At 35.0% G+C, this 24,398-nt stretch overlaps 9 protein-coding genes across 9 annotated transcripts; 2 read left to right on the top strand and 7 right to left on the bottom strand.

The window, feature by feature from the left end:
- Positions 1-3,244: 3,244 nt before the first annotated feature.
- Positions 3,245-4,234, top strand: RO3G_09840 (uncharacterized protein; the record flags this gene model as incomplete). The annotated part of the gene is made up of 3 exons (XM_067664425.1): positions 3,245-3,309; positions 3,370-3,925; positions 4,013-4,234. The coding sequence occupies 3 exons, from the start codon at positions 3,245-3,247 to the stop codon at positions 4,232-4,234; spliced, it is 843 nt and encodes a 280-aa protein (XP_067520526.1).
- Positions 4,235-4,588: 354 nt separating this feature from the next.
- RO3G_09839 (uncharacterized protein) lies at positions 4,589-5,383 on the bottom strand (the record flags this gene model as incomplete). Its single annotated transcript, XM_067664424.1, has 1 exon — positions 4,589-5,383. One exon carries the CDS (start codon positions 5,381-5,383, stop codon positions 4,589-4,591), a length of 795 nt encoding a protein of 264 aa, XP_067520525.1.
- A 445-nt stretch (positions 5,384-5,828) lies between these two features.
- Positions 5,829-6,682, bottom strand: RO3G_09838 (uncharacterized protein; the record flags this gene model as incomplete). Its single annotated transcript, XM_067664423.1, has 2 exons — positions 5,829-6,388; positions 6,616-6,682. 2 exons carry the CDS (start codon positions 6,680-6,682, stop codon positions 5,829-5,831), a joined length of 627 nt encoding a protein of 208 aa, XP_067520524.1.
- Positions 6,683-10,639: 3,957 nt separating this feature from the next.
- RO3G_09837 (uncharacterized protein) lies at positions 10,640-11,380 on the bottom strand (the record flags this gene model as incomplete). Its single annotated transcript, XM_067664422.1, has 2 exons — positions 10,640-10,798; positions 10,856-11,380. The coding sequence occupies 2 exons, from the start codon at positions 11,378-11,380 to the stop codon at positions 10,640-10,642; spliced, it is 684 nt and encodes a 227-aa protein (XP_067520523.1).
- A 429-nt stretch (positions 11,381-11,809) lies between these two features.
- RO3G_09836 (uncharacterized protein) lies at positions 11,810-14,147 on the bottom strand (the record flags this gene model as incomplete). Its single annotated transcript, XM_067664421.1, has 6 exons — positions 11,810-11,916; positions 11,980-12,143; positions 12,193-12,449; positions 12,509-13,798; positions 13,867-13,952; positions 14,009-14,147. 6 exons carry the CDS (start codon positions 14,145-14,147, stop codon positions 11,810-11,812), a joined length of 2,043 nt encoding a protein of 680 aa, XP_067520522.1.
- A 1,472-nt stretch (positions 14,148-15,619) lies between these two features.
- On the bottom strand, positions 15,620-15,965 carry RO3G_09835 (uncharacterized protein; the record flags this gene model as incomplete). The annotated part of the gene is made up of 2 exons (XM_067664420.1): positions 15,620-15,741; positions 15,770-15,965. 2 exons carry the CDS (start codon positions 15,963-15,965, stop codon positions 15,620-15,622), a joined length of 318 nt encoding a protein of 105 aa, XP_067520521.1.
- A 662-nt stretch (positions 15,966-16,627) lies between these two features.
- On the bottom strand, positions 16,628-17,267 carry RO3G_09834 (uncharacterized protein; the record flags this gene model as incomplete). The annotated part of the gene is made up of 3 exons (XM_067664419.1): positions 16,628-16,884; positions 16,945-17,069; positions 17,119-17,267. 3 exons carry the CDS (start codon positions 17,265-17,267, stop codon positions 16,628-16,630), a joined length of 531 nt encoding a protein of 176 aa, XP_067520520.1.
- A 3,830-nt stretch (positions 17,268-21,097) lies between these two features.
- RO3G_09833 (cytochrome c) lies at positions 21,098-21,530 on the top strand (the record flags this gene model as incomplete). Its single annotated transcript, XM_067664418.1, has 3 exons — positions 21,098-21,304; positions 21,362-21,460; positions 21,519-21,530. 3 exons carry the CDS (start codon positions 21,098-21,100, stop codon positions 21,528-21,530), a joined length of 318 nt encoding a protein of 105 aa, XP_067520519.1.
- Positions 21,531-23,050: 1,520 nt separating this feature from the next.
- RO3G_09832 (uncharacterized protein) lies at positions 23,051-24,108 on the bottom strand (the record flags this gene model as incomplete). The annotated part of the gene is made up of 6 exons (XM_067664417.1): positions 23,051-23,061; positions 23,121-23,222; positions 23,283-23,363; positions 23,418-23,597; positions 23,647-23,809; positions 24,007-24,108. 6 exons carry the CDS (start codon positions 24,106-24,108, stop codon positions 23,051-23,053), a joined length of 639 nt encoding a protein of 212 aa, XP_067520518.1.
- Positions 24,109-24,398: the final 290 nt, after the last annotated feature.

Here is a 24,398-nt window from a genome sequence, read left to right as displayed (position 1 = left end):
GTGATCTTTCCTTATATTTTCAAACACATTATACAAATGTTTGATGTGATGGTAAGCATGTGGTTTTTATTATTGTTTCACTTAAGTCACATAAAGTTAAGTTGGAAATGACATCTTTATCAGCAAAAAGATAGATTAGAAACGACAAACAATGTATCATTTTGAATTCACATCAATGTCCGACATACAGTAGTCGCTCTATTTAAGGGTAACCAAAATTTTTGGAATATCCACCCTTAAATAGAACATACCCTTAAATCGAAATTCGTGGCTGCTCAAAAATTGAAATCACTTAGTATGTATTGTAGCTACATTATAATGTTTTGTACAATATGTTTCCACATAGGCCACTGTCGGTTGGTATAGGTTTGGTCATTGTATAAGGGCATTAACAAATCAAAACTTGCTTAAGACTTGATCAAAGTTGCTCGAAGGATAATATACGAGTTGTAGACTCAAAATAATTTTGATGGGAATAAACATATGACATAACAGAATTTATTTTATTTCTTTATAAAAAAATGTCTAATAATAAACGTCTACGCCTTTCTTTCTCAAAAAATTGAGCTTTTGTATCAAAATGCTACTGGCCAGCTTAATCAAACAGAATTAGGTGAATGGGCTATGAAGAAATGCACTTTAGATCAACCACTTGTCCAATAGACTATATCAAACATTCTCAGAAATGCTGAAACGTTATATAGTAATAATAATGTTGTTAAGAATGGCAAAAGTCTAAAAACAACACGCTATCCTCAATTTGACTTCTGAAAAACATTCAGAACGAATCGAGAAAGATAAAAGAACTTCTTGGGCCATATGATCCTGTAGATATCATGAACTTTGATGAAACAGGCTTATATTACCACCGACCACCAAGAAGAATCATATGTTCTTCCGAGTCGCTTGATGGCCTAAAAAAAAAAAGCAAAAGTCGTCTAACAGTTGGATTGCTCTGTAACTCGGATGGGACTTACAAAGGGCAACCAATTGTTATCGCACAAGACAAGAGCCCCAAATGTTTTAAAGCAAGAGCCAATTTGTTATCCATGACTGCAATTGGAAAAAAAAACATGAAATTGAATACCATTATTCTACTAATGCTTGGATGACAACATACGTGAAAAAGTTAAATGTTGCCTTTGGAAGACAGAATCAAAAAATTGCTCTTCTTTTGAATAATGCATCTGTTTATAAAATAAGAATTTCGCTCAACAATATTAAATTGATATTTCTCCTAGTAAACACGACTAGCAAGCTACAGGCTCTTGATGCAGGTACCCTATTATTTGTTGATAAAATGCTATATAAGATGTCTTTTTGTTTTACAGCTTTCTCATTCATATTTTGTATACACAGGAATTATTGACAACTTTAAGGCACACTTCCGAGCCCAGTAGTACGACTGTGCTTTTTGTCTGTATGTCAGTAAAAAGTTGGATAATCCGAATGTTTACAAAATGAATCAAGTTCAGGCTATGCTTTTTCTAGCTAATGCATGGCTTAAAGTAAAACCAGAAACAATAAATGGAATGCTCCCAAATCTCCCCAGGAACTTTGATAACAAAGTTACTGGTGTTAGCCAGTTAAACCTTGAAGCAGATGAAAGTGAGATGATAGTAGGTTATACAACAAGCACTACTAATAATGAAGAAACGGCAGAAGGCAACATAGACGAAATAGAAGAAAATGATAACACAGAGCAAGATGAGCAGCGTGTCGATATAGTAGAGTGTAAAAACGGTTGATAGAAGCCTATGAAACTATTCTCATGTACGAAGTTCCTTTGGACGATCTTGATCGTAAATTACATCGTCGGATTTGGATGAGATTGGCTGACTTGTACTGAATTGATAAGTCAAAAGAGCAAACAGATCTTTGATCTTATTTTACAAAGTAAAAAATTTATTGTTAGAGTGCTCCATGAAGGTATCACTTATAAAAATTTTTATATTTAGTGGTAAAAAATATTTGTGTTGTACCCTTAAATAGAATAGTGGTATAGTGGTATTTATGCTGGGGACCTATGCCGTTGTTTAGAAATACACCCATAAATAGAAAGTACCCTTAAATCAGACACCCTTAAATCAGACACCCTTAAATAGAGCGACTACTGTAATTCCAAATGAAATCAGAGAGCAGCTGAACATAGAGGAAGGCTTATTAGTTGCAGAAATAAAAAATTGGTGCAATCTGGAAATCATGATCAAGGATTACTTTAGATGTAATGGAAGTTATACATCTAATGGTGAATATTTGTTCAGTAAGATAGTCTAATCTTTGAAAAGTCTATCAGAATTACAGTTGAAGGACATTGTAACAACACAAAAAAACTCTGTCTCAGAATATTCTGTTACAACTAAAGACGCGTCCTTTGCTCTACCTCAACCTGTTTTGTTTATTGATTATTGCAAAAGAATTAGAAATTATCTGTTGAAACGAGCAATAAAAATTAAATTTCTCCATTTTTACAAGAAATGCATACAAGAAAAGCAAGAAAAAGAGGAGGTCCAAACAAGACAACTTCAGGATCAACAACAAATGGATAGATTGGCTCATAAAGGAAAAATGAATGCTTTCCTAGCTGCGGAACAAGGATCTATTGAAATAAGCAATAGTTTGAATAAACAAAAAAGACAGAGCAGCTTTGAACGAGTAGAGGCTGATAATGCACCTAATAAAAAGAACAAAACAGATGAAAATAGTGATGAAGGTAGGGTTTCTAAAGCACTTTTATTTTGTATTGCTCACATTCAATAACTTTTCAATAGATATGCTAGAGATATCATTTGTCTCAACCAGTTCTGGTGGTTCATACCCCACGGATACATCAAAAACTAATGATAACGATGAGCTGATTCCCTATGTTCTGGCTTTCGATGAGCTTATTTCACTGAAATCATCAGATTTTGAAAACAGCAATTGTTTTAGCAAACATATAGGCTTTGAAGAGCGTTTGTAAGTAGTCTGACATGGTGGGCTGACCACATTTCATGCAGCCACTTACATCTAGTTATTAACACAATTGTATATAGAACACTTTCAAAAATTATATATATAGATAGCTCTAACGATGGGGTATTGATCATAGAGGAATTAAGTGAAAATTTCGAAATATTTATAAAGAAGTGGAGCAGAGTATGTATCTATAATTTACTAGTTTTATAGTATAAAGCGTTTACTTTTTATTGTTGCATACACATATTTGCTAATTTTTGATTATAATTAGTCTATACAAAACAAAATGAATTTTTTCATTATACCAACATCGCCTGATCAGGTCCAATTGTTAACAACCCTCAGTATAAGGTAAGTATTGTAAAGTGGTTTTTGTTTCGATATTCTTATTTTTTTTTATTTTTCATACAGCGTCACTCAGGTCTTCAAATATCGTGAGATATCGAAACTTGAATCAATGTATAATTTCAGAGTTATCTGGAGATTTTTAGATGCTGCTACAATGGTGATTCCCTGTTGCCAGTTTATTCCTGGTGAGACGCGCCTCAAGGCTATTACACAAGAATTAAAACGCCAAGGCCTTTCAACATTAAATTATTATAATGCTGATGGCGTCATTCTTGACAAAGAATTTGATGTGGAACTTGTACTTTTAGAGACCTCAGGACCTTTTGGCCTGAATGACATTACTAGAGAGACCACATATCACATAAAAGCTGCGTATGGCCTTCTAGCCATGTTACACATGGTAGCCTATAACTACATCTATGCTGATGTTGATATTTTCAAGCAATTGAAAATCTGTTTCGTTCACGCAGCAAACAACAGAATTCGACTTTGGTCATTTAGTTTGGTCAGCAAAGAGTTATACGTCCTGAATCGAATAACCAGTAGCACACTGCCCACAGATCATTCAAATTCCAAAGATGACCTTATGAATACAACAAATACGATGTGGGAGCTTAAGGTTAGTATACCTATTCAAAACTTGATAGACTTGTTCATTAAAATAATTCCATCATATTGTTTTTTTTTTTTAAAAAAAAAAAAATAGAAAATTGTTGAAGAAGCCTCCAAGGTACTAAAAAAGATCAAACGATCTCATAAGAAGAACGAGCAGATTGTACAAGAAGGCAACTCCAGCTCTGAAGTTAAACGACTGGACACTTTTCTGGTTGATATCGCTGAGGTGAAGTTGTCCTCCCGAGTATCAGAAGCTGAGGATATTTATGTTTTCAGTTCGCCTATTCAACCAGATTCACCAAGCGGTAATTAAAGAAATAAAATTATCGAAGACTCTCTTGTTCCTATTTATGCAAATATCTTTGCTTATACGTTTAAACTAAATATTTTATTTATATGCTTAAATGAGCACGCGGCGTTTCAAGACACCATATTTGCCCAAGCCAGATCAAATGAGATGTTAATGAAGCTAAAAAAAATCCCTTATGGGAGCAAGGACAAAAAAGGAAAAAGAATGTGAATGAGTAGTGAGGGAAAGACGAGTCATAGATATCAGTGTGACGTCGGTGGCGAAGTTGGCGAATCTTTTTGCGCGAAGTAGGTAGTTAGGTTCATAAAGGATGGTACAAGCAGTTGGATGAACATGTTGGGTATTTATCCACAGAGCCTATACATAATCAAGGATATGTCCTGTACAGTGCTTGTATGGTGGAGCAAGGTCATACGATGCTAAGTTGTCGAGGTCAATAAGGCCAGACTGGACAAAGAAGTTGGCAACAGCGTTGTAAATGGGAGTCCTGAATCGTCGGAGGGCGACACAGATTCTATGGAGGAATGCTTTGCGAACATGTTGTATTTTGTTGTCAATAGGTTCATTGACGAGAGTAGGGTCGCGAATGATTGATGGGTCTAAAGGATCGAAATCGTCACGGACTGTGACGTTGAATTTGCTTACTTGTAAACGGAGCTCAGTTTCATAACCAATGTGGATAAGGAAGCTGACCAAATTCCTATCTGAATAATGAATATCCATAATTCGACGGGTGTTAATGTGTAATCTGCGGAGGTTGGGGCGCAATTGTTGTAGAGGGAAGCGGTGTCGAATGGGTACATGGATGGGCTTAAAGCCTGTTGGTTCAGCAGGTGAAGAGAATTGCCTGGCAATAGCAGTCAGCCTTGATTGGGAATTATCGCGTTTAGGCTTAGCAACCTTAGGAAGAGGAGTGGAGGCGTTGTTAGGCGATGGGGGACGCTTGCATGAGGAGGGGGAACTATGAGAGAGGAAGGAAACGGTTGGCGATATGGTGTATCCAGATGGAGAAGGTGGGATGTTTGTAATTGAAGGCTTCGGAGCAAGTTGGTTCCGTAAGAAAGTATTCTCTTGTTGTAACTTGCGTATCTCATTATGGGCAGCAGCTAAGTCTGCTTGCAGTTGCTCGAGTTGCTTGCTGCTGTGGTACATAACGAGGACTTCCAAATAAGGCAGAAATCTATAGAAAGTGATTGAAAACGGAAAGAAGTCCTTAAGGAACAATTCTTTGCTTATACGGTCACACAAAATTAATTTTGGGACAAAATATTGAAACAAAATTTTGAAAAAATATGGCATGTAAGTTCAAGACCAACTCATACGTGTAAACTTAAGTTTGTGATTTCAAGTTTTGAGAAAAGAAAGGTTCAGGTGCTTATTTTAAAATTATATTCATAAAATAATTTTTAATGTTCTGTTGCCTCTTCATGCTTCGAACTAATCGGTCGGCAAATTCATCATCCATTCTTTCCTACTCTTCTCGTAGAGCCACCTTCAATTGCCCCAAGCTTTTGACCGACGATCTTTTTCTCTCAATTCGCTTTTCAAGAGCATTCCAAACATGCTCAATGGGATTCAAAGCAGGGCTTTGAGCAGGTCAGTACTCAAAACCCCTGATTTGGTGAGTTTCCTTCCACCATCGAACATAACCCTCTGTATGACAGGAAGCTCCATCTTCTTGGAAGATCAAGCCCCTCTCCTGCTGTATCGTGACAATTGTAAACCAGTGATGGAACATATTGGCCAAAATGCTGATATATGTTTCTTGGTCTACGGAACTGGTATCAATCATTTCTAAAAGTCCGAAACCTCCTCTCCTAAAACATCCCCAAACCATAGCACCACCTCCACCCCACTTGACTGTGAATATTATATTTCTTTCATCATAACGCTCTCCTTCCTTCCTGAGCACTCGTTTTCCGCGTTTACTGCCTTCTACACAAAAGCGCGACTCATCGGACCAAACAACGCTTCTCCACTGGTCTTCCGTCCAATTGAGATGTTCCTTCGCCCAGCGAAGCCTACTTTTACGATGTCTTGCAGTCAATCTAGGCTCGTGAGCTGCTCTGTACGATTTGAAGTCAAGTCGATCCACGTACGATCGAAGGGTTTCTATGCTAACAAAAACATCCAGCTTTGTTAATTCCACATTTATTACTTTAAATGAGGCAAAAGGATCCTCTCTAATTATCCTCTTCAAATGCCTTTCAGTTCTTTCGTTTATTTTCAATGGTCGCCCAATTTGCCTGTGAGGTAAAGGGCTACCATAGTCATCAATCCTGGCTTTTATATTTTGTACAGTGGACTTGTTCAAGCCAACAAGGTCTGCAATCTCTCTAATCGTATGCTGTGTTCTAAGATAAAAAAAACCCTCAATGCTTTACTTTCTTTTGTTTCATCTTCAGATATAATTAAAGGTCGTGTGCAGTCTTTGGAGATTTGAGCAGACATTTTTTTTAGTGTGTTGATGGATGAGAAAAAGACAACTTTATTTTGTTATGAGTATAAAATTTTCCTCAATAAATTTCTTTGTCCCATAATTAATTTGGGGTGACAGTAGACTTGGCATCCTATTGAATAGTTGCATAGGTTGAATATTGCTTTGATGCCTTGGATAGACTATAGTACTATATTCCATTAATATCATTATCTAGTAAATATCTTTCCAGGAACGCCATTGTCGAACAATATACCGCTATAATACTAATGCACATCAGTTACAGTTAACATCCTTTGAAATTGAAATCTCTTAAAATCCAATTTATACAAAATGATACTGCTTTGTACTAATTTTACAAATGAGATGTCCACGTAATATTATATAATTCATATATGTCATACTGTGTATTTCAAGCTTTTTGATGACGGTAAGTGGATATGAAGGTCGTATTTTTATGTTTAAATGAAGTGAACATTCGAATTTTGTAGAATGAATTGTGATTCGGTGTAACATCATTTCAGAAACGTTTCACTCTTTTCAAAATCAACTTAAACTTGAAGAACTTATTCTTAAAAAATGGCAAGTTTTGGCAAATAATAAACTTTACTTCTTTATATATTAGACGAATTTATTACGGATAGAGTAGCTCTGGTCTTATTATAGTCGCTTTCTGTTAGTGGTGGAAAGTTTCATAGTTTTCAGCAAATCCTAATTTCAGTTACAATTTCTTGACTTATTTTCACTACTGAAGGAGCATTTTGTTGTTGTATAATAAATACATAATATAGAATTTCACGAAGTTATTAGGGAATCTGTCTAGTTTTTATCAATACCATACACTGCTGCTCATACTCTCAGAGTCCCAGGAATAACCCAGGATATCTTAGCCTAGAGCACTGTCGCTACTGGTGCAAGAATAAGAATCACCTTATTATGCGTGATACAGGCCGTACCCCAAGTAGCCAACGCCAGACGGTCGTCTGGAATCAGTCGCAGTAGTACATTTACATACAAATTTAAAACAATTATAGCTTTTTAATGAGGCTTTTTAGTTAAAAAGATACAATATAAATTTTTCAGCACATACCATGTTTCTCCTTGTTAGGTCAGTATATTTCAATCATTAGCTTTTGTGGAAAGAGATGTATTTACTAGATTTAGATTATCTTTATTTCTACATGACGCATTGAATTAAAAAAAAAGAGCCATGATTGAGAGTGACGCTATCAAAATTTCTACATAATGACGTAGAATTTTTCATCCAATCAGATCTGTATAAAAGCCTTTTTTTTATTCAAGTTTCGCCTTTGTATAAAAGCTTTAAATTATTTCGGCTCTCGTCACATACACTATTTTCGGGAATAAATATCCCGTTTACTTGTCGCTTTTTGTATATATTGTATTATGAAGTTTGTAAAAATACGACTTTCTGAAAATGGGGTAGACTGTTATGAAGCAAACCTTGATTGTCATTTTTTTAAGATTTTGTGCAACTTACCCTATATATATCAGTTTTGGGATGATCTACTAGTTGAAAAATTTAGAAATGAGATCCAAAAATGGAAATAATTAGATGTCTAAAAGCACGGCATGATCTAACCATAAAACTTACAAAAACTTTAGTTTATTTTCAATTTTTTTCAATAGGCTTTCTTATGTTTAATCAAAAGCATCTCCATTTGGGTCGATTTTAAACAATATTGGCCCAGAGGTCAGTTCTCCCCAGTATTTAAAACCTTTTGAACACGAAGAAATTCAATCCTTACTGTTCTAAGAGTGATTGTAAGGAGCCCATTAGGCTTTATGAGGAACTTTCCTGTTTCTCCCAAAATATTAAGAAGACTGTTAAGCCATTCAGTGATTGACAAGCGAGATATCAATTTATTCGGTTGAGAGTTGATTGTACATGTAAGCAAGGTTATCTTTATTGAATATGTTACCAGAATTTTACAGTATAAAATAAAGAACGCATGTTCTCTCAGCATATACCATAGGAAGAGATATAGAAGTGTGTCGTATCATACGAATGTTCTTATAATTCAATTTTCATAAAGTGCTCATGAGGCTCAAGGTTTTTCAATCAACGGTAGATGTTTTGTGAGATATCAAGTTAGTAATATGACCTAAGAATTTATATTTCAAAAAAAAAAAGAAAGTCTTTACTAAAGCTTTATCCTTTATTATTATTATTATTATTATTTGTTAGAGCAAGAATAAATAAATAAAAAAATACGGTTAATAGATAAACTATAAACATAATGCAATAAAGAAAGTGTATATATATAATGTAATTTGATAGGAGGTGTAATGATCAACAAAACTTATTTTGATGAATATTTATATTTCCACTTGAGTTGATGTAAAGGAGAGCAGATTCGGTTTGTAACTAAAAGCAAAATCAAAAGAGAAAAGTTTTTGAAAGAGGGAAACAATGAGTTTATGGATAACTGAGGCTTGCAACAATGTCTGTCTTGAGAATATAAAAGGATTTTGTTGTTATTCATATTCAAAGCTTCAAGTTTGTTTAAATAAAGAAGTCCATTTGAGCGCAGAGTGTTTATTATATGTGTTCGCCTAGATCAGTTCAATAAAGTAAACTGAGGCTAAGGAAACCCTTCAGGATCAAGGATAAAAAAGCATTTGGGACATGATAGCAATCCTAATGCTTTATAAGCCGATTTAGAAGGGGTTGACCATGCGGAGATCTGGTATGCGTATCCATATGGTGGTTAAGATGGTCCAGTTCAAACAAGATTGAACATATGATTAGCCAATGAAGGATCCAAGCGGTAGCTACCTGACCTGAACGAAGAATTCTTGTTGGTAGGAGATTTAAAAGAAATGACAAAGGACCTTCAATAGTACTAAGGATTTGTAGTCGGTTGTGTATGTTGATGCATTGGGTCGTGTGCGTTTTTGTCAGCGTCTGATCCGGATTGAGGGAACAGGACCTGTGTTTGTCACCAGGCAGCCACCCAAGGCGCCATTTTATGCATTGGCAACCAAAGGATCGGATCAAGTGAGACTGTTGATCGACAAGAAGAAGGCGGTTTTGAGTTTCTATGTTGTTTTTGATAACCCAGACCTCGTTGTAGAGATTGTTACTTGATGACCTTGAAAATCTTGATACTGAGCTTTTCCACTAGATGAGATATGCTTTTTCAAAGCGAAAACTTGGACAGTTTATATCATTGTCGGTGTCTGCCGTGTTGTATGCGCGGCATAGGTTTTGATAGGAGGGCGTCTTCAGGTAGCGTAAAAGATCGAAATAGAAGTTGAATTTTGAGCATGTTTATTTGTTCTTTCATTGTTGGCAATGCGATAAGTGACGCATAACTTTGATTGAGGCCCTTTTAGATGCACCATATATTCGTCGTAAGCATTTATTCTGGGCATGTTGCAGTATTTTTAATTTGGAAACACAGAATCAGTTGGTTGCTAATTCATATTCAAGTCGAGCACGAACTATTTGTGCATAGAATCTAGTGGATATTAGCCTATCAAACTCAGTAGGATTAACACCGATGGAGGTCAAGAGGTTCATCACGACTAATGTCTTGCGAATGTTGTGTTCTATCAAGCAAAAAATAAAATAAAGTAAATAAATCCGCAAGTTCCCAGTTAAAAACCCAATACCTATAACATATTCAAAGTTCTTACTCCCCTCAGTTAACCTATCTTTGCTTTTTTTCGACAAATTTAATCTTCACCAAAACACTTTGAAATTTATTTGAGCAGTAAATGATAATTTTATTTTAATTTCTATTACACACATAGGTTTAATTTCAGTTTCGAATCGTGAGCATCTTGATCCTGGCTGAAGAAAATACTCAAAGCTGGGTCTATCTCTTTGCAAGATGGATTGATTTATGTTCACCAGGCGATACATAATTTTTTAGTGACCAAATCCCCTTTTTACGTTGTCTATTTTTCGTTTGTTTTAATTTTTCTTGGTTAATTTACAAAACTTACTTTGCTTTGTCCTCGTGCTTTTTTAATTGATCCAGGATACCCGCATATTGTGCTCCTTTTGCTACATAAATACTTGCAAGCCCGGCTTTCACCATTTCAAGAGAAACATTTTTCTTTAGAAAGAAAGGGGAACTTCTTACATAGGCCATAGCAACCTAAACAGTGCATATTAATCACTAACTTCTACTTGATCTTCGTTCTAAACATTTTACCACTCTACTATATTGATCTCTACTTAGTAACTGCACTTGAACATTTTTATTCAACACCATGTTTGTTAGAAACTCCTTTGCCTCTGCCGAAAATGGCTGAGCAGGCATTCCAAAGTGAGCACTCTCTGGTGCATCCACACCCGCAATACGGATAGCAATGGTTTGATTGGCAAGTTCCCTTTTGGTCTGAGGCACCTTTCGGATCCATCCCCAACCAAATCCCGGCGTATGATACAGTCTAAAGTTATCACTATCCCCTACAGCCACAACTTTGCCACGTATTTTGAGACCTTTTTCAAGTACTTCTTGGGGTATGTGAGCTGCTGTTCTGAATCGTTTACCTACTACAAATCTCGAAAACAAATAAAGTGCTGGCATTAACACCAGCAGACCACCGGTGATGGGTCTCCAAAACTCTTGAACAACTGAGTCTGCCCAGGCATCAAGCTGTCCAAGTGTTGCAGTTTTTTGTTCTAATGTTGTTTTCCAGAGTGTCCACAGATCTTGATCTTCATTTTTTGTCATGTTCTATAAAAAGTTCCCCTTTTAATCTTTTGAATGAGGGGAGAGTAACATGTTCGGGATTAGTAAATAAAGCTTGTCAAAATAATTCGGACTTATTTTTGCTACTGCTGTGTTCATTTAAGTAACAAGTGCATTTATATGAGATATCATATTGGGATACTCTTGGTAAATTCAATAAGCTTACGTAGCTTTTCAAACAGTGACTCAATACACCTTCATTTTATATATATATTTGTTTACAAAGACATTTTATCGTAAAGAGAAGGAAGCTCAAAGGAGAAGCAGCATGTATCTTCTGTGATTTCTGTACATACATTTATATAACCATCATCTCATTTATTTGCTTATTAAATAAAGAAGGTCCATAAAATTTACAAGGGGCATGGACCATTTTCACTATTTACATTCACGAATCCCCTATTAGAATATTTAGGTTTTTTTTTCTTTGACAAGCTCAACTAAAGTTGATGGCACTGTCTGCTGATAGTTATTATCAGCCATATCTTTTTCTTGAATAGAGGCCAATCTTTCTAGTTCTAGTAATAGAAAAGAAAAGATCAGTATACATTTCATAGAACTATTCATGATGTGCTATTTACTTTGAATAAGATGCTTTCCGTAAGGATACTTTTTCAATAAAGCCAGATGGGGTCTTGTTGTTTCAATCAATTTATTACGTTGATCTTCAGTAGCTACTTCTAGCATTCTTTGAACGACGTAGTTTGCGTATTGATCCTTCATCATCAAGACGAGTGGGCATTCACTATCAGCAGTGATAAGTATGTTAAACCATATCAATATGTTATTATTACCCATCAGTTGGACACTTGACCACTTCATCAATAAAGTCTTGTCTTTGCTCTTTACTTCCATTATCAACACATTTTTCAACAACATTACTAGCAAATTTGTGTTTACTGAATGAAAGTACTCGCCCTGATATCTTTTTGATAATATTAGCTTTATCTCTTGGTTCGCCACGCTCTAAAATATGCTGAATGACATAATTTCCATATTGGTCTTTGATGAGTGATTCTATAAAGTCATCCAATTCCTTCAATAACGGATTCTACAATACAGCATTAAGAATACAGGCATGAAAGAAAAGCGCAGAAATTTCTATTTTACCTTTTGCTCACCAGTGCAGTACTCAAGCACGCGCTGGATCACTCTGCAGCCATATGGATGAGTAGAAAGATGGTATACTTGTCCTTTGAAAGCATCTATAATAAACCGGATATGCTGAGCAGGGACACGCTCAATGGCCTTTTGTATTACATGGTTCCCATTTTGATCCTTTACACACTTCAACACATAACCATCCAGTTCTCTAATCAGACAGGCTTGTTGTTCGGTCAATACGTATTCCAATGCTTTTTGTATTACTCGACAACCATACATTTGTAGTGAAAGAGACATGACATGTCCTTCCATCTGTCTTGCAAGTACCGCCTTTTGTAGCTGATTGCCATGCTCAAAGAACTTTTGTAACACATAATTTCCAAACACATCTGTCATCAGCTGCAAAGCATTCGGTAAAATTTCTTCAAAGACCATTTCCTTTTCCTCCCTGCTGGCCGTCTCAAGCTTTTGCTGAATGAACCTTGATCCATGCTGATCTCCACTGAATTCGACAATGTGCCCTTCCAGTTGGATCAATTCATAGTTTTTCTGTTTGGAATTTCTAAACTGTTCAAGAAGGGGTGACCTTGTTACAAGACCAGCAGTTGGATTAGAGGGCTGAATTTGACTAACATGACGAAGATGACGCGGTTGATGACGGCTTGATAGATTGGTTGGATTGTTTTGTTGACGGTATAGCATCTGCTGAGTTCGCATGAGCTGCTCATGCTGTCTTTGAAGAATTACGTTCTGCTGCTGCAGCATGTGTTGTTTCTTTTCATGGTCATTGCTTGTTGTGTAATTGAAGGGATCATATGCAGCAGGGGTAGTGGGTGGCCAGTGATTTTGTATGTTCAGATAGGCAATAGGCATAAAGCCGTCATCATCAATACGTTCTTGCATATTTCCCTGAAAAGCATCGCGACCAGCTAAATCAATTGCATTCGAATTTGAAGAAAGACTGTAAGGAGTAGACGATCTGGAAACTGAGGATTCATTATGAGTGTGCCGAGCGATGCCGCCGTATTGTAAATCCTCACTGCCGTTGAAATATGTTTTAGAGAGTACATCATCTGTACTTCTATGATTGGCATTACGATGAATCGATGTTATTGATTGTGTTCTTGTGTGTGCAAATGAAGGAGATAGCTCAAGAGTTGAACGTTTTATACTTGCTTGTCCTTCAGTTAATGTCGGTATAAATTCCGAATTTGAAATCATGTTCATAATATCGTCTTCCTTTCTGCTATTTCTTTCTTTTTGAAGCGAAAATATAAAAGAATCACGACGTAAATTCTATTATTATTATTATCGTCAATGGCTTTAATATTAAATAAATTATGATTTTTCTTATTGTTGTTTACCAACTGATTGGGCATCAAATCAACATTACCATTCAAGTGTGGAAAAGTAGGAGATTTCTCAGTATTAATCCTTTGGGATAAATCATCTAGAGTTTAGATATGAGTTTGTATATGCATGCATACATACTGTATACTCTTTTACAATCATTATCAGTGTTCCAAATCCAGGAGTGTTCTAGTCCCTGTCCGTTTGATAATCCTTGAATAGGAGCATTGTTGATATTTACTAATTTATTATTTTTTTCATTTAATAAAGTGAACCAGTCGTACTCTGTCGTCATCATTGAACTAAACTTTATGTCGTCGATTTTTTTTAGTATGTTCACATAGAAGTATAAAGAAGTATTCTTCCCTTTGTTGAGGGTTGTTGACTATTTGTTTGCTTGGGGGACATAGAATCACTCGGTGGCATTATGCTTCCTTTTCCTTGCTTTTTTTTCTGTTCTACTTTCTAATTACTTTCTTCACTTGAACTTTTCAAGTAAAAGTTCAAACGTATATTATGTGAGAATGCAAGCTACAAGGAAAAGTAAGCTTTTTCTTGTATGTTTATTAAAAAAAAAAAAAAAAAAAAAGGGGAGGGAGGGGGATTAAGAAGAATAAATAAAAAGAAACAGTCGATGAGAATATATATAAAAAAAAAGGTAGATATGAAAAAAATAAAATAAAAAAAGGCAACATTGAGATGTTTGTACCATATTCATTCCTGGGTTTTAAAACTGTGATAGCATTTTAGCTTCATATGCTTATATATAAAAAAAGAAGTCTTAAATTTGGTTTATCAAAAACCAAGTAATAAACTGAACTATTTTCTTTTTGTAGTTCATATATAAACATAATGCAAATAAATAAATTTGAATAGAAGTGAATAACAAGCTTAGTATTGATTCACTTTTTAATGATAGAAAAAGGATATTTTTATTAAGCACACATCATTTAACTGGAGCTCTAACTTCCATGACCTTCCCATGTCTACGAGCCCATTCGGTGCATGCTTTACTTTGCTGATCACACAGAGTTAATAAAACCCGTCTTTGTACTAATTCTGCCACTGAAGCCCAATCATCAATCCAGTGGCATTCTTTCATTTCAAACACAGACAAGTTTGGACAATGTTTAACGTAAGCTTGCACGGTTTTATTTGTCAGGCGATAGCAGTTATTGACAGAGACCCTCTCCAGTGCCTTTCCTCGGTATTTTGCTAGTAACAACAAGCACTCATCTGTCATGTCACATCCTGCTAGTCCTAGAACAGCCACTTTTGTGTACTTGGCTATTAGTCCAATGGATTTAATCGTTATCCTCTCTCGGTCCCTCACTCTTCCCACGTTTAAATGATGTAAATTAGGGCATCGCCTAGCGATTGCTCCAATTGATCGATCTGATATCTGTCCACACGCTCTCAAGTCAAGATGCAGTAATTTCGGGCAACGTTTCGCTACACTTAAAATAGCTTCATCCGTTATGCGATTGCAACCTGCCAAAGATAAATAGGTCAGAGTCGAAAAAATATTGCAGTTTATAAAGGTGAGAATGGTGCTGTCAGAGAGATAATCGCAAATGTAAATATCCAACCTTTCAAGTCGTGGTATATAAGGTGCTATTTGTTGAAGTGGTTCATTGATTGTTTTTTCCTTTATTTTTCGTAGAGTGATTGACCTGATCGAATTTCGATATTGAGCATAGTGGCGATAAATGGATGGGTTGTATTTTCTATTTTGCTCTGCAGAAAGGGTATCTTTCTCACCGGTATTCAAGGCAAGAATGGTATCTGCATCATGATATCTATTAGAGAACATCTCCTTCCATTGAGAGTATTCATCTTGTAAATGACACGTCTTGATTGTCGAGGCATTTGCTGCAATTGATATAAATCTAAGGAATGAATCGTATTCTGTTTTACTATCTTCAAAAAGGATTGATCTCCACATATATCTGAAAGCGCAATCGTGCCAGAGGGAATTGACAAATAAGCATGGATAAATGTCTTTGTATAATGTGCTTTTATCTTGATCCTGATAACTTGGGTTGACCAAATAGGAAACGATCTGACTAACAATTTCAGGTAATTTCAAAGCAAGATGTGGTGTATTGTTCATTGAGTTATAGAAAAAAGGGGAAGAAAAAAAGTGAAATTAAATAGAGAGAGAACCGGAAATATAAAAAGAATGAATAAAAGAAAAAACTGGTCCGATTGAGAGGTTATTGTGTAAAGGCCTGTTGCCAATAACAGAGAGCATTTTTCCTAAAAAGAGTAATATCGTGGTGTTCTAAAGTTCCAAGCAATTGACGTCGCTTTGCATTTTTGTCTTTTATACCCCCTTTTTTTCTTAAAGGTATTTAAATATAAAATTTACATCTTCTTCTTTTCATTTCCTTACATTAAACCATCATGATTCATTTCTCATTGTCAATAACAATCAGTTAAAAACATTCTATGTTACATTTTAATGCAATGAATTAAAACGATTTTATGAATTATATCATGTCGAATTTTTATTTAAAATCATTTTATGGAAAATGGTGTGTCTCTGAATCAATTAGCCCTTCTGCTTTGCAACCAAAGCTAGATGTAAATCATTTTTTGACAAGAATTATGACTAGTCATTGTTGCTGGCAACGAATACCTTCTTGTTAGTGTAGTTCTCTATACCTAAGTTCAGTAATATCGTTTATTCTTTTACTTTATAAAACATAAAATCAATATAAAATGCTATGCACAATTTAATTGGAATAACGTTTAATTAAAAACTCCCCGAGTTTATGAAGAGCCAAGACGATATCCTTGTCCAGGAAAATTAGAATTTAAAGAGGTTGCACCGTTATTGGGGCGATTAGAGGTATTCACGAATAATGCTGAAGTGCTTGATGGGTTTGTAATAGGCAAGTAAGCACCATTCTGATTGACTGGAACGTAATTAGGTGCTTGGGTAAGTAAGGACAGCCATGATTTCTGTTCGAATCTCGTATATGTTTCATCAGATGGAAGAAAAGCTTTGGGTATCTTTTCATAAACATCTATTATCAAAAAAAAAATTAATCGTTGCAATTTACCAATTCTTACCATCGTTCACTTACAAAGACATGCTATCACCGCAGCCAACAAGTTTAATATAAGCGAAGAATCAGGGACAAGGAGGACAAAGAATAATAATGCCAACATTGGCATGATTTTATTAGGCAAGCGAATAGATCCTGCTAGCCTGGTTATATCTTATTAGACAAATACATACCATGACACATCACACTTACATTCTGTCTTGACCAGATCCGTCACGATCATCCTCTAAATTCGACCAGAAAATCAGGGCGACTACCCAACCAGGCATACCACTATAGACAACTTCCTTTACAGCTTGGTCATAAATAGGGAATGAAAAAGAAATGATCTTAATGATCATAATATATCCTACTGCAGGAAGAATAGTGTATAAAGTTAAAATTGACCATGCAGTTTTCAAAGAACCGTGCTTAGTTTCTATTTTGTGCAGTTCTGGAAATAGCCAGATAGTTGTTATGATCAATTTGGTAATGGATGTCGAGCTAAAGGGATACAGAACAAGACGTTGTACTAAGAACATAAAGTGAGCAAAAAGTCATTGTTTTATATATTCATTTGCAGTTACATTCAAAGTTGCTAGTCACTTTTTCAATGTCGAGGTAAAGCCATTGACTGATAGTTTGGGAATACATGAATAACAATAGATTATCAAGCAAGTACAACACGAATGGCGCAATCAATATAAATGTGGAAAGAGGTGGTAAAGATAGTAACATTTGCTTTACATGGGTCATAAACATTCGCAATGCATCTCCAGTATTTGCACTATTTGTTGTGGATATATTATTACTATTGCTGTGATCGCTCATTTAAACAAAAAGAAGCATGAAAATTTCAATTATGAGTTTTGCCTCCTATTTCTAAAGCCCAATCAAAATGACTTGCTGAAAAGGAAACACTCCAAGGTAGTGCAATATCCTTTAGGGAACTTCTGGGATTAAAAAGATAACCTATGCCAATGGTAAATTTAGAGCTTTTTTTTCATGTAAACTTTCTTTACAAAATATTGAGCCTGCAGACAACTTCCACGTGCTACTGTTCTTTGAGATGTCTGTTATTATAGTTATTTCTCTGCACGCCAAGTTAGCAGAATTAGTTTAATTAAGCTCGACCCATAACTGTGTTCATTTTGCCACACAATTAGCCAGCATATTTATAATTGTTTAGATGATTTAATAAACAATCAATTTGTTATTATTGTTTAATCTTTATAGTTTGCATGTAAAAATTCAAAGCTTTGTCTGCTAAATGCAATCTTTCCCTGTATGTTCCAATGTAGCGCCAGAAACGCAGTACAGCATATAATAGTCCAATACCGACTTACAAGCCATGACGGCAATAGGAATATCAAAGTCTACTGTAGGATATCTTGTGAATGCGCTAGAAGATGATGATCTGAATATGCTGTCATGTTATATGCAGCTACGCAAACATTCTAGATCGTTAGTTCAGCATCAATTATATTAGAAAAACACCACAAAGCAAGAATAAAAATCAGCTGTATTTTCTGTAATTAGCAGATTTAAAAGAAACCATACATTTACAATTTTTATTTTAACTAGATCTCGTATTCTGATCGTGAAATAAATAGGATATAGATTGTTTAAACTTGGCAACTTTTCATTAAAAAGAGGTTAATAACTAAAGTGATAGAACTGGACCTTGTATAACATCATATAGCATACCTGGTTGCACAATCAAAGTCTTTATATTGTTTGAATTATTTAAAGATTACAAGAGCTTTAATAATTATACATGATGAATTACCTGATTGATTCAATGTAGAGGCTAGTATTGTGCAAAAACATATGCTCTAAACTTCAGCCGATATAAAAGCAGCTGTTTTATAATTTGTTAATTGGGATATATCCATGTCTTATCAAAATAAACATTTTGATATGTAGGTTAATTAAAAAACAAAAGGCGTAAAAAAAATACAGACTTTTAAAGAAGTAAAAAATTAGTAATAACTTATAAGATTAGAACATTTTATTAAAAAAAATACTATTTTGAAGGAGTACTTTCCCGACTGCTGGAATTATTGATGTGACCTTTTCCAATAAACTCGCTATCCATCAACATGATCTCTGGACTAGTAACACTACCTGTTTGATTCACTAAAGTAACTTCTTGATCTTCCGGTTCGGTAATTTTATCTCCCTCTTCTTTTTGTTGAATTCAAAGCCCAAAGATTCCTATGTTTGGAATGGAGTGAGTATACTCTTTTCTTCATTGATGATGAATCCCAATAATCTTAGATGTGTAATTACCAGTTTTGATGTTGTTAAGAAATCTTCTTTTTTGCATGATAGTAAATATATGTTGTCTAAATGGTATACAAGATGGATGCCTTTTTCTCATAACCGTTCGATGGCCTATCCCATTAATTTTGAGAACATTCGAGGTGCGACGTTTAAACCAAAAGTAAGGGAGCAATGCTGATATATATTGTTTTGATTTTGGAATGTGAGGTAATTTCGAGAAGGAACTACTATGTATGCGTCCTTTAGATCGCTCTTCTCGATAATTTCTCTCAAGACTAAAATACCAGAGGGAGGGATCACTGAAGGAACTTGGCAGAAGATGCAGATTATATAACTCAATAGACTTGTAAAAAAAAAGAGAAACAAGGACCATTCGAGGTGTTCGAGGCAAGTAGAGGTTTAAGCCAACATAAATGAAGGGCGCCATGTTGAATAGCAGGATCTAGCACACCTATGCCACCTTCTGTTCGGGATCGACGACATGCTTGAAAACTTACTAAAGGAAATGACCTAAGCGGCAAGAAGATGATTATCGAACGAACTCTAGGAAAGAAATTCGATGATGGAGACAAAATGCGAATGACATGCTATATCCGACTGAGAAGCAAAGAGTCTGCTATTAAACTTTTACATAAAATTGAGATACTTCTCTGGTTGAGCACTTGCGTTTGCTATTGTAGGTTATTGATCAAATGATCAAGAAATAAGTTCAATTGAGCCTGCGTACTGGCAAGAGGAAGCCCTAAGCAGGTGGCTGCTTTTGCATTCGATTTGTCGTATCATTGAGGGATTTAGCATGATTGTAACATTTATTCCCAAGAGAGCTGCAATTCACCTGAAAGAGATACTGCCAATGCCTCACTGCGATTAAGTTTTGCATTAGATGCACGTTCATACTGAGCAGTGAGTTGTATCAAATCTCGGAGCTTAGAATATTGGGTCATCAAGAAGAAGGCACCATCTGCATATGCTAAGGATTTAAGAACAAGTAGCGCAAATTTCGGATGTCAATCACGTGGACCTGAAAACTAGGCAAGGGTGTCGAGAACCGCACTGAGCGAAGGGAAGGCTCGGTGGCTATGTTGAATAGTGGAGGAGACAGTGGATCACCTTGCTGAAGCCCACAACTTTGTTTACAGGCGCTATCGGAAAATCATTAAAGTTGATACATGAAGAGGGATGAGAGATAAGATATGAAGTCCTCTAGGTATCCAAAACGTTTTAGACTTACCTTAAGGTAGTCGGGACGAATCCGATCATACGCTTTTTCTTGATTTAGTAAAAGTCCTATACCATATAGTTTGTACCTTGTGCCAGGTCCATAAGTAATCGCACACTAAGAATATTATCAGCAATAAAGCGTTCAGGCATGAAGCCTGTCTGGTGTGAATCAATGATCTAAGGCAATCGTTTATTGACTCGGGTAGCTAGTAGTCTGGTGAATATCTTAGTATCAGTACATGTTAGTAAGATTAAAACCAATACAAAATGGAATACGAATTTAGAAAAGAGAAAGTTCGATTTTGGACAAAACCAATGGCTATCTTTAGACAAAACATTACCCCAGTTCATTAAAAAATTAACCAAGTAACTGTGAAACATATGACGAAATCGAGAATGGAACCATATCAATTATAATACATAATTTACAAATGCCTAAAATGAATATCAATTTTCCTCGCAAAAATTACAACCTATACTTGCGCAGTCTGTCTTTGTTGTTTCAAACAAACAGATTTTCATTTGTTAAATCAAAGCGAGAGAAGCCCGGAAATCGCCGGTGTACCTGCGGTGCCTGAAAAAAGAAGAGGGAGAGAGGGGGGGCTTGTAGATATTTAAGTTCGAAATTTTTTTATGATTCATTTTCTTTTCTTTTTTTCAACCCCTAACTCTACTTATATTAAAAATGGCTGAAGGAAACGCTACTGCTGGTGCTAAGCTTTTCAAGACTCGTTGTGCTCAATGTCACACTGTTGAAGAAGGTGGTGCTAACAAGGTTGGCCCTAACCTTCACGGTATCTTTGGCCGTAAGTCTGGTCAAGTTGCTGGTTATGATTACACCGCTGCCAACAAGAACAAGGGTGTCACTTGGGACGAACAAACCCTCTTTGACGTAAGTATATGGATTATATTTCTATTTGGATAATTTAATAACAATCATCTTTTTCAGTATCTTGAAAACCCCAAGAAGTACATTCCCGGTACCAAGATGGCCTTTGCTGGTTTCAAGAAGGCCAAGGACCGTTCTGATGTTGTTGCTTACTTGAAGGTAAAATTGGAAATAGATGGGTAGAGATTATGATCATTAAACATATATGCTACAATAGGAGGCTTGTTAAATCACCGTACTCTGTAATGTCACTACTGTATTTAATAACCAATTTTTTAGAAAACGAATACACGAGTAAATAAATTAACACATATCAACGTATAGCTTAGCTTTCTTTATTGATTTTGAGCAAATAATTGCATCATAGACCCTGGATAAAGGTTTTGTTTTATTCTTCGGAGTTTTAGCACTTTTTTTTTTTGATATTGCTGATCCAGCCTTTTTTTTGTGGATGCAAATCAAATGTATTAAAACTCGTCAGAGAATATAAAAATGTCACAATCGTATTAAACAGTGTCCCTTAATCTCATAAGGGGTTTTTAGCTTCTATTCATCTCATGATATGACCCTGGCAAAAACGATGAAAACTAAATCATCATACGTCTGTTTGGATTTCATTTTCTTTGTAAAGTAAATGTAAATGTATTAAACAGTGATTTTTTGCGATTGCTCTCATTAGGGACTTATTACAAACGAAAGTGTTGTTTAGTCGTAATAAACAGTAACTATAAAAAGATGTCTAGCATAAAATATTGCAAGTAGATAGTTTTAATTCCTCTTTTCTGTATATAATTGATGACATCTTGTCCAAAAAGGGGGAAGTCTGTTCATAGGATACAATGAGGATCTTTAGTATTTGACAAGTATCTCTTGAAAGCCTCTTTCCAAAAGTCTTTTTTTTAGTGCAGATATGGGATATAGACTGTTTTGTTTCTGGTAGCTTACACAGTTGAAAACATTCGTCTTTTAATGGGTTGGAATTATTTTGTATAAATTGGGATGAATATATAATTTTTTTTATGAAGTTTACCATATACTTCAGGGAAAACTACTGATAAAGACTTTCCAGTTGTTGTTATTTATATCTGTGACTTGCGAATTTGTTAAAGCCGAACATTGTCTTTAACTGTCAATTCTTTATTGCTGTTATTTTAATATTATCACAGCTTATTTGCTCAGTGAATAGATGAGAAGCGTCCTAAGTTGTTGTCTCAAGAGTAATGTAAAATGTCCTAATTTGATTTAAAGATTATCCAAATAATTGGTGAAAATTCAGTATAACCGATGTTTAAAACAAGTGTGCTGGTTCTGAAATTTCTACTTTACAGCAAAATTTGCTTTTATGCTTGAATAGATGCTATAAAAATGATGTAATAATCATGTGTAGGATATTATTATCTGAAGAAAGATTTTAAACTGATGCACTAGCAATGATGATCAATGCAAGACAAACATTTAAGCTTATAACATAGATAACAAAGGCTAACTTGAAAAGAAGATGGGTCTAGAGCATAGGTAAACAAAGAAGTTTGCTTTTTTGCAACGCAAACAATGTCTACCCCTTGTGAAATGAAGTCAAGGAGTGACAAGCAGAACAAATCAAATAGATGTACTACATAAACAGTTGAGAACCTAACCAAAAAGTGCTTTTGTCATTTAAAATAGAGTGCGAATATCACATCAACATGTTTATTTTATTTTTCGTGTTTCAGATGAAAAAAAAATAAGAGTAATTTTTATAGAGAAAAGCTATTCTTCAACTATAAAATTATATTCATTTAGTTTATCTGCATATTCATGTAAAGCTTTTCATTATTACCTCTCATAGAGTTCCTATTGGATCTTCCACCTGGCATGTTGTTGAATGAATGTCTCTTTAAATCCATGGATACTGATCTACTATTAACAACTGGTTTACGGTCTAATAATAAAACAGTAAGTTCTACTTTTCTCTATTATTATTATTATCATCATCGAATACCTCTCAAGAAATCAGTAGGTCCATCATAAGGACGTATTTTTGCAAGTGCATTTGTTACATTATCGATATACGCTTTTTTAGCTTTTTATACAACATAACATGAGTACCAGCATGATTTCATATCAACACTATTACCTGTAGCAGGATGCTCAAAGATAATCAAAGCACGAGTATCAGACAACCATTTGATCTTGTAACCACCACGCATAGCTTCATAGTTTCTGAATATATCGTGTAAATGATGAGTTTGAAAAGAAGGAGGGAAATCATGACAATCCAATATAGTTGTTGGTTCCTCTGGAGGAGGCACATGGACTAAGAAATAGTTAATTATTAACAAATGATTCTAATTTATCAATATTACCTGTGGTATCAAGGTAAGATTCTAATAGACGACTAGCTCTTTTACTTTTTCTTGGATTTGTTTTGTCGTCATCAAATGAACCATATCGATCATATTGTCTTAATATACTTTCCCAATCTTCTTGAGGACATTCAGTATCATATTCTGAATAATCCTTTTTATCCTACAAGTGGCGTGTAAATAAAACATAAATCACAAGCATCAGAATAAAAATATACAAACATAATCCAAGTCATCATCTGTCATAAAACTATTACGACTAAATCTGTTACTATTAGGACGACGGGACTGTATAGATGATCTCTTGGAAGATGACAAACTAGCTTCAACCATAATGTCACTCGATCGATATTTACTCACACTATTTCTTCTAGACACCGCTTCATCTACTGCATCTGGTAACCAACGTTCTCCGTTATTATTATCAACCGTACGTCTGTGAACAGGAACATAGGCTGACATACTATTACGTTTTGGTTTGTTCTCTCTTTCAGGAGAATTTTGTTGTTTATTGTCCATTAAACAATAATAATAATAATAATAATAATAATAAAAGGAGTGGAAATATAGTCCTTCACTCCTAATTTGCACACTCTCCGAAAAATTTGGCTCTTCCAAAAATATAGTAACCAATTAAATTCAATCAAAATCCGAACATAAATGCTGCTCTTTGTATCGCGTTTTTTTTTTTTTCTGTTTGAAATTGTATAAAGGAAAATAAAGCATCTCTTTTAACCCTTTTCCAAGACAAA

This window comes from Rhizopus delemar, genomic scaffold (genome assembly GCF_000149305.1).
Source record: "Rhizopus delemar RA 99-880 supercont3.7 genomic scaffold, whole genome shotgun sequence".
Lineage (NCBI taxonomy): Eukaryota > Fungi > Mucoromycota > Mucoromycetes > Mucorales > Rhizopodaceae > Rhizopus > Rhizopus delemar.
Note: the sequence above shows the minus strand (reverse complement) of the source record. Positions and strands in the feature narration are given on the sequence as shown.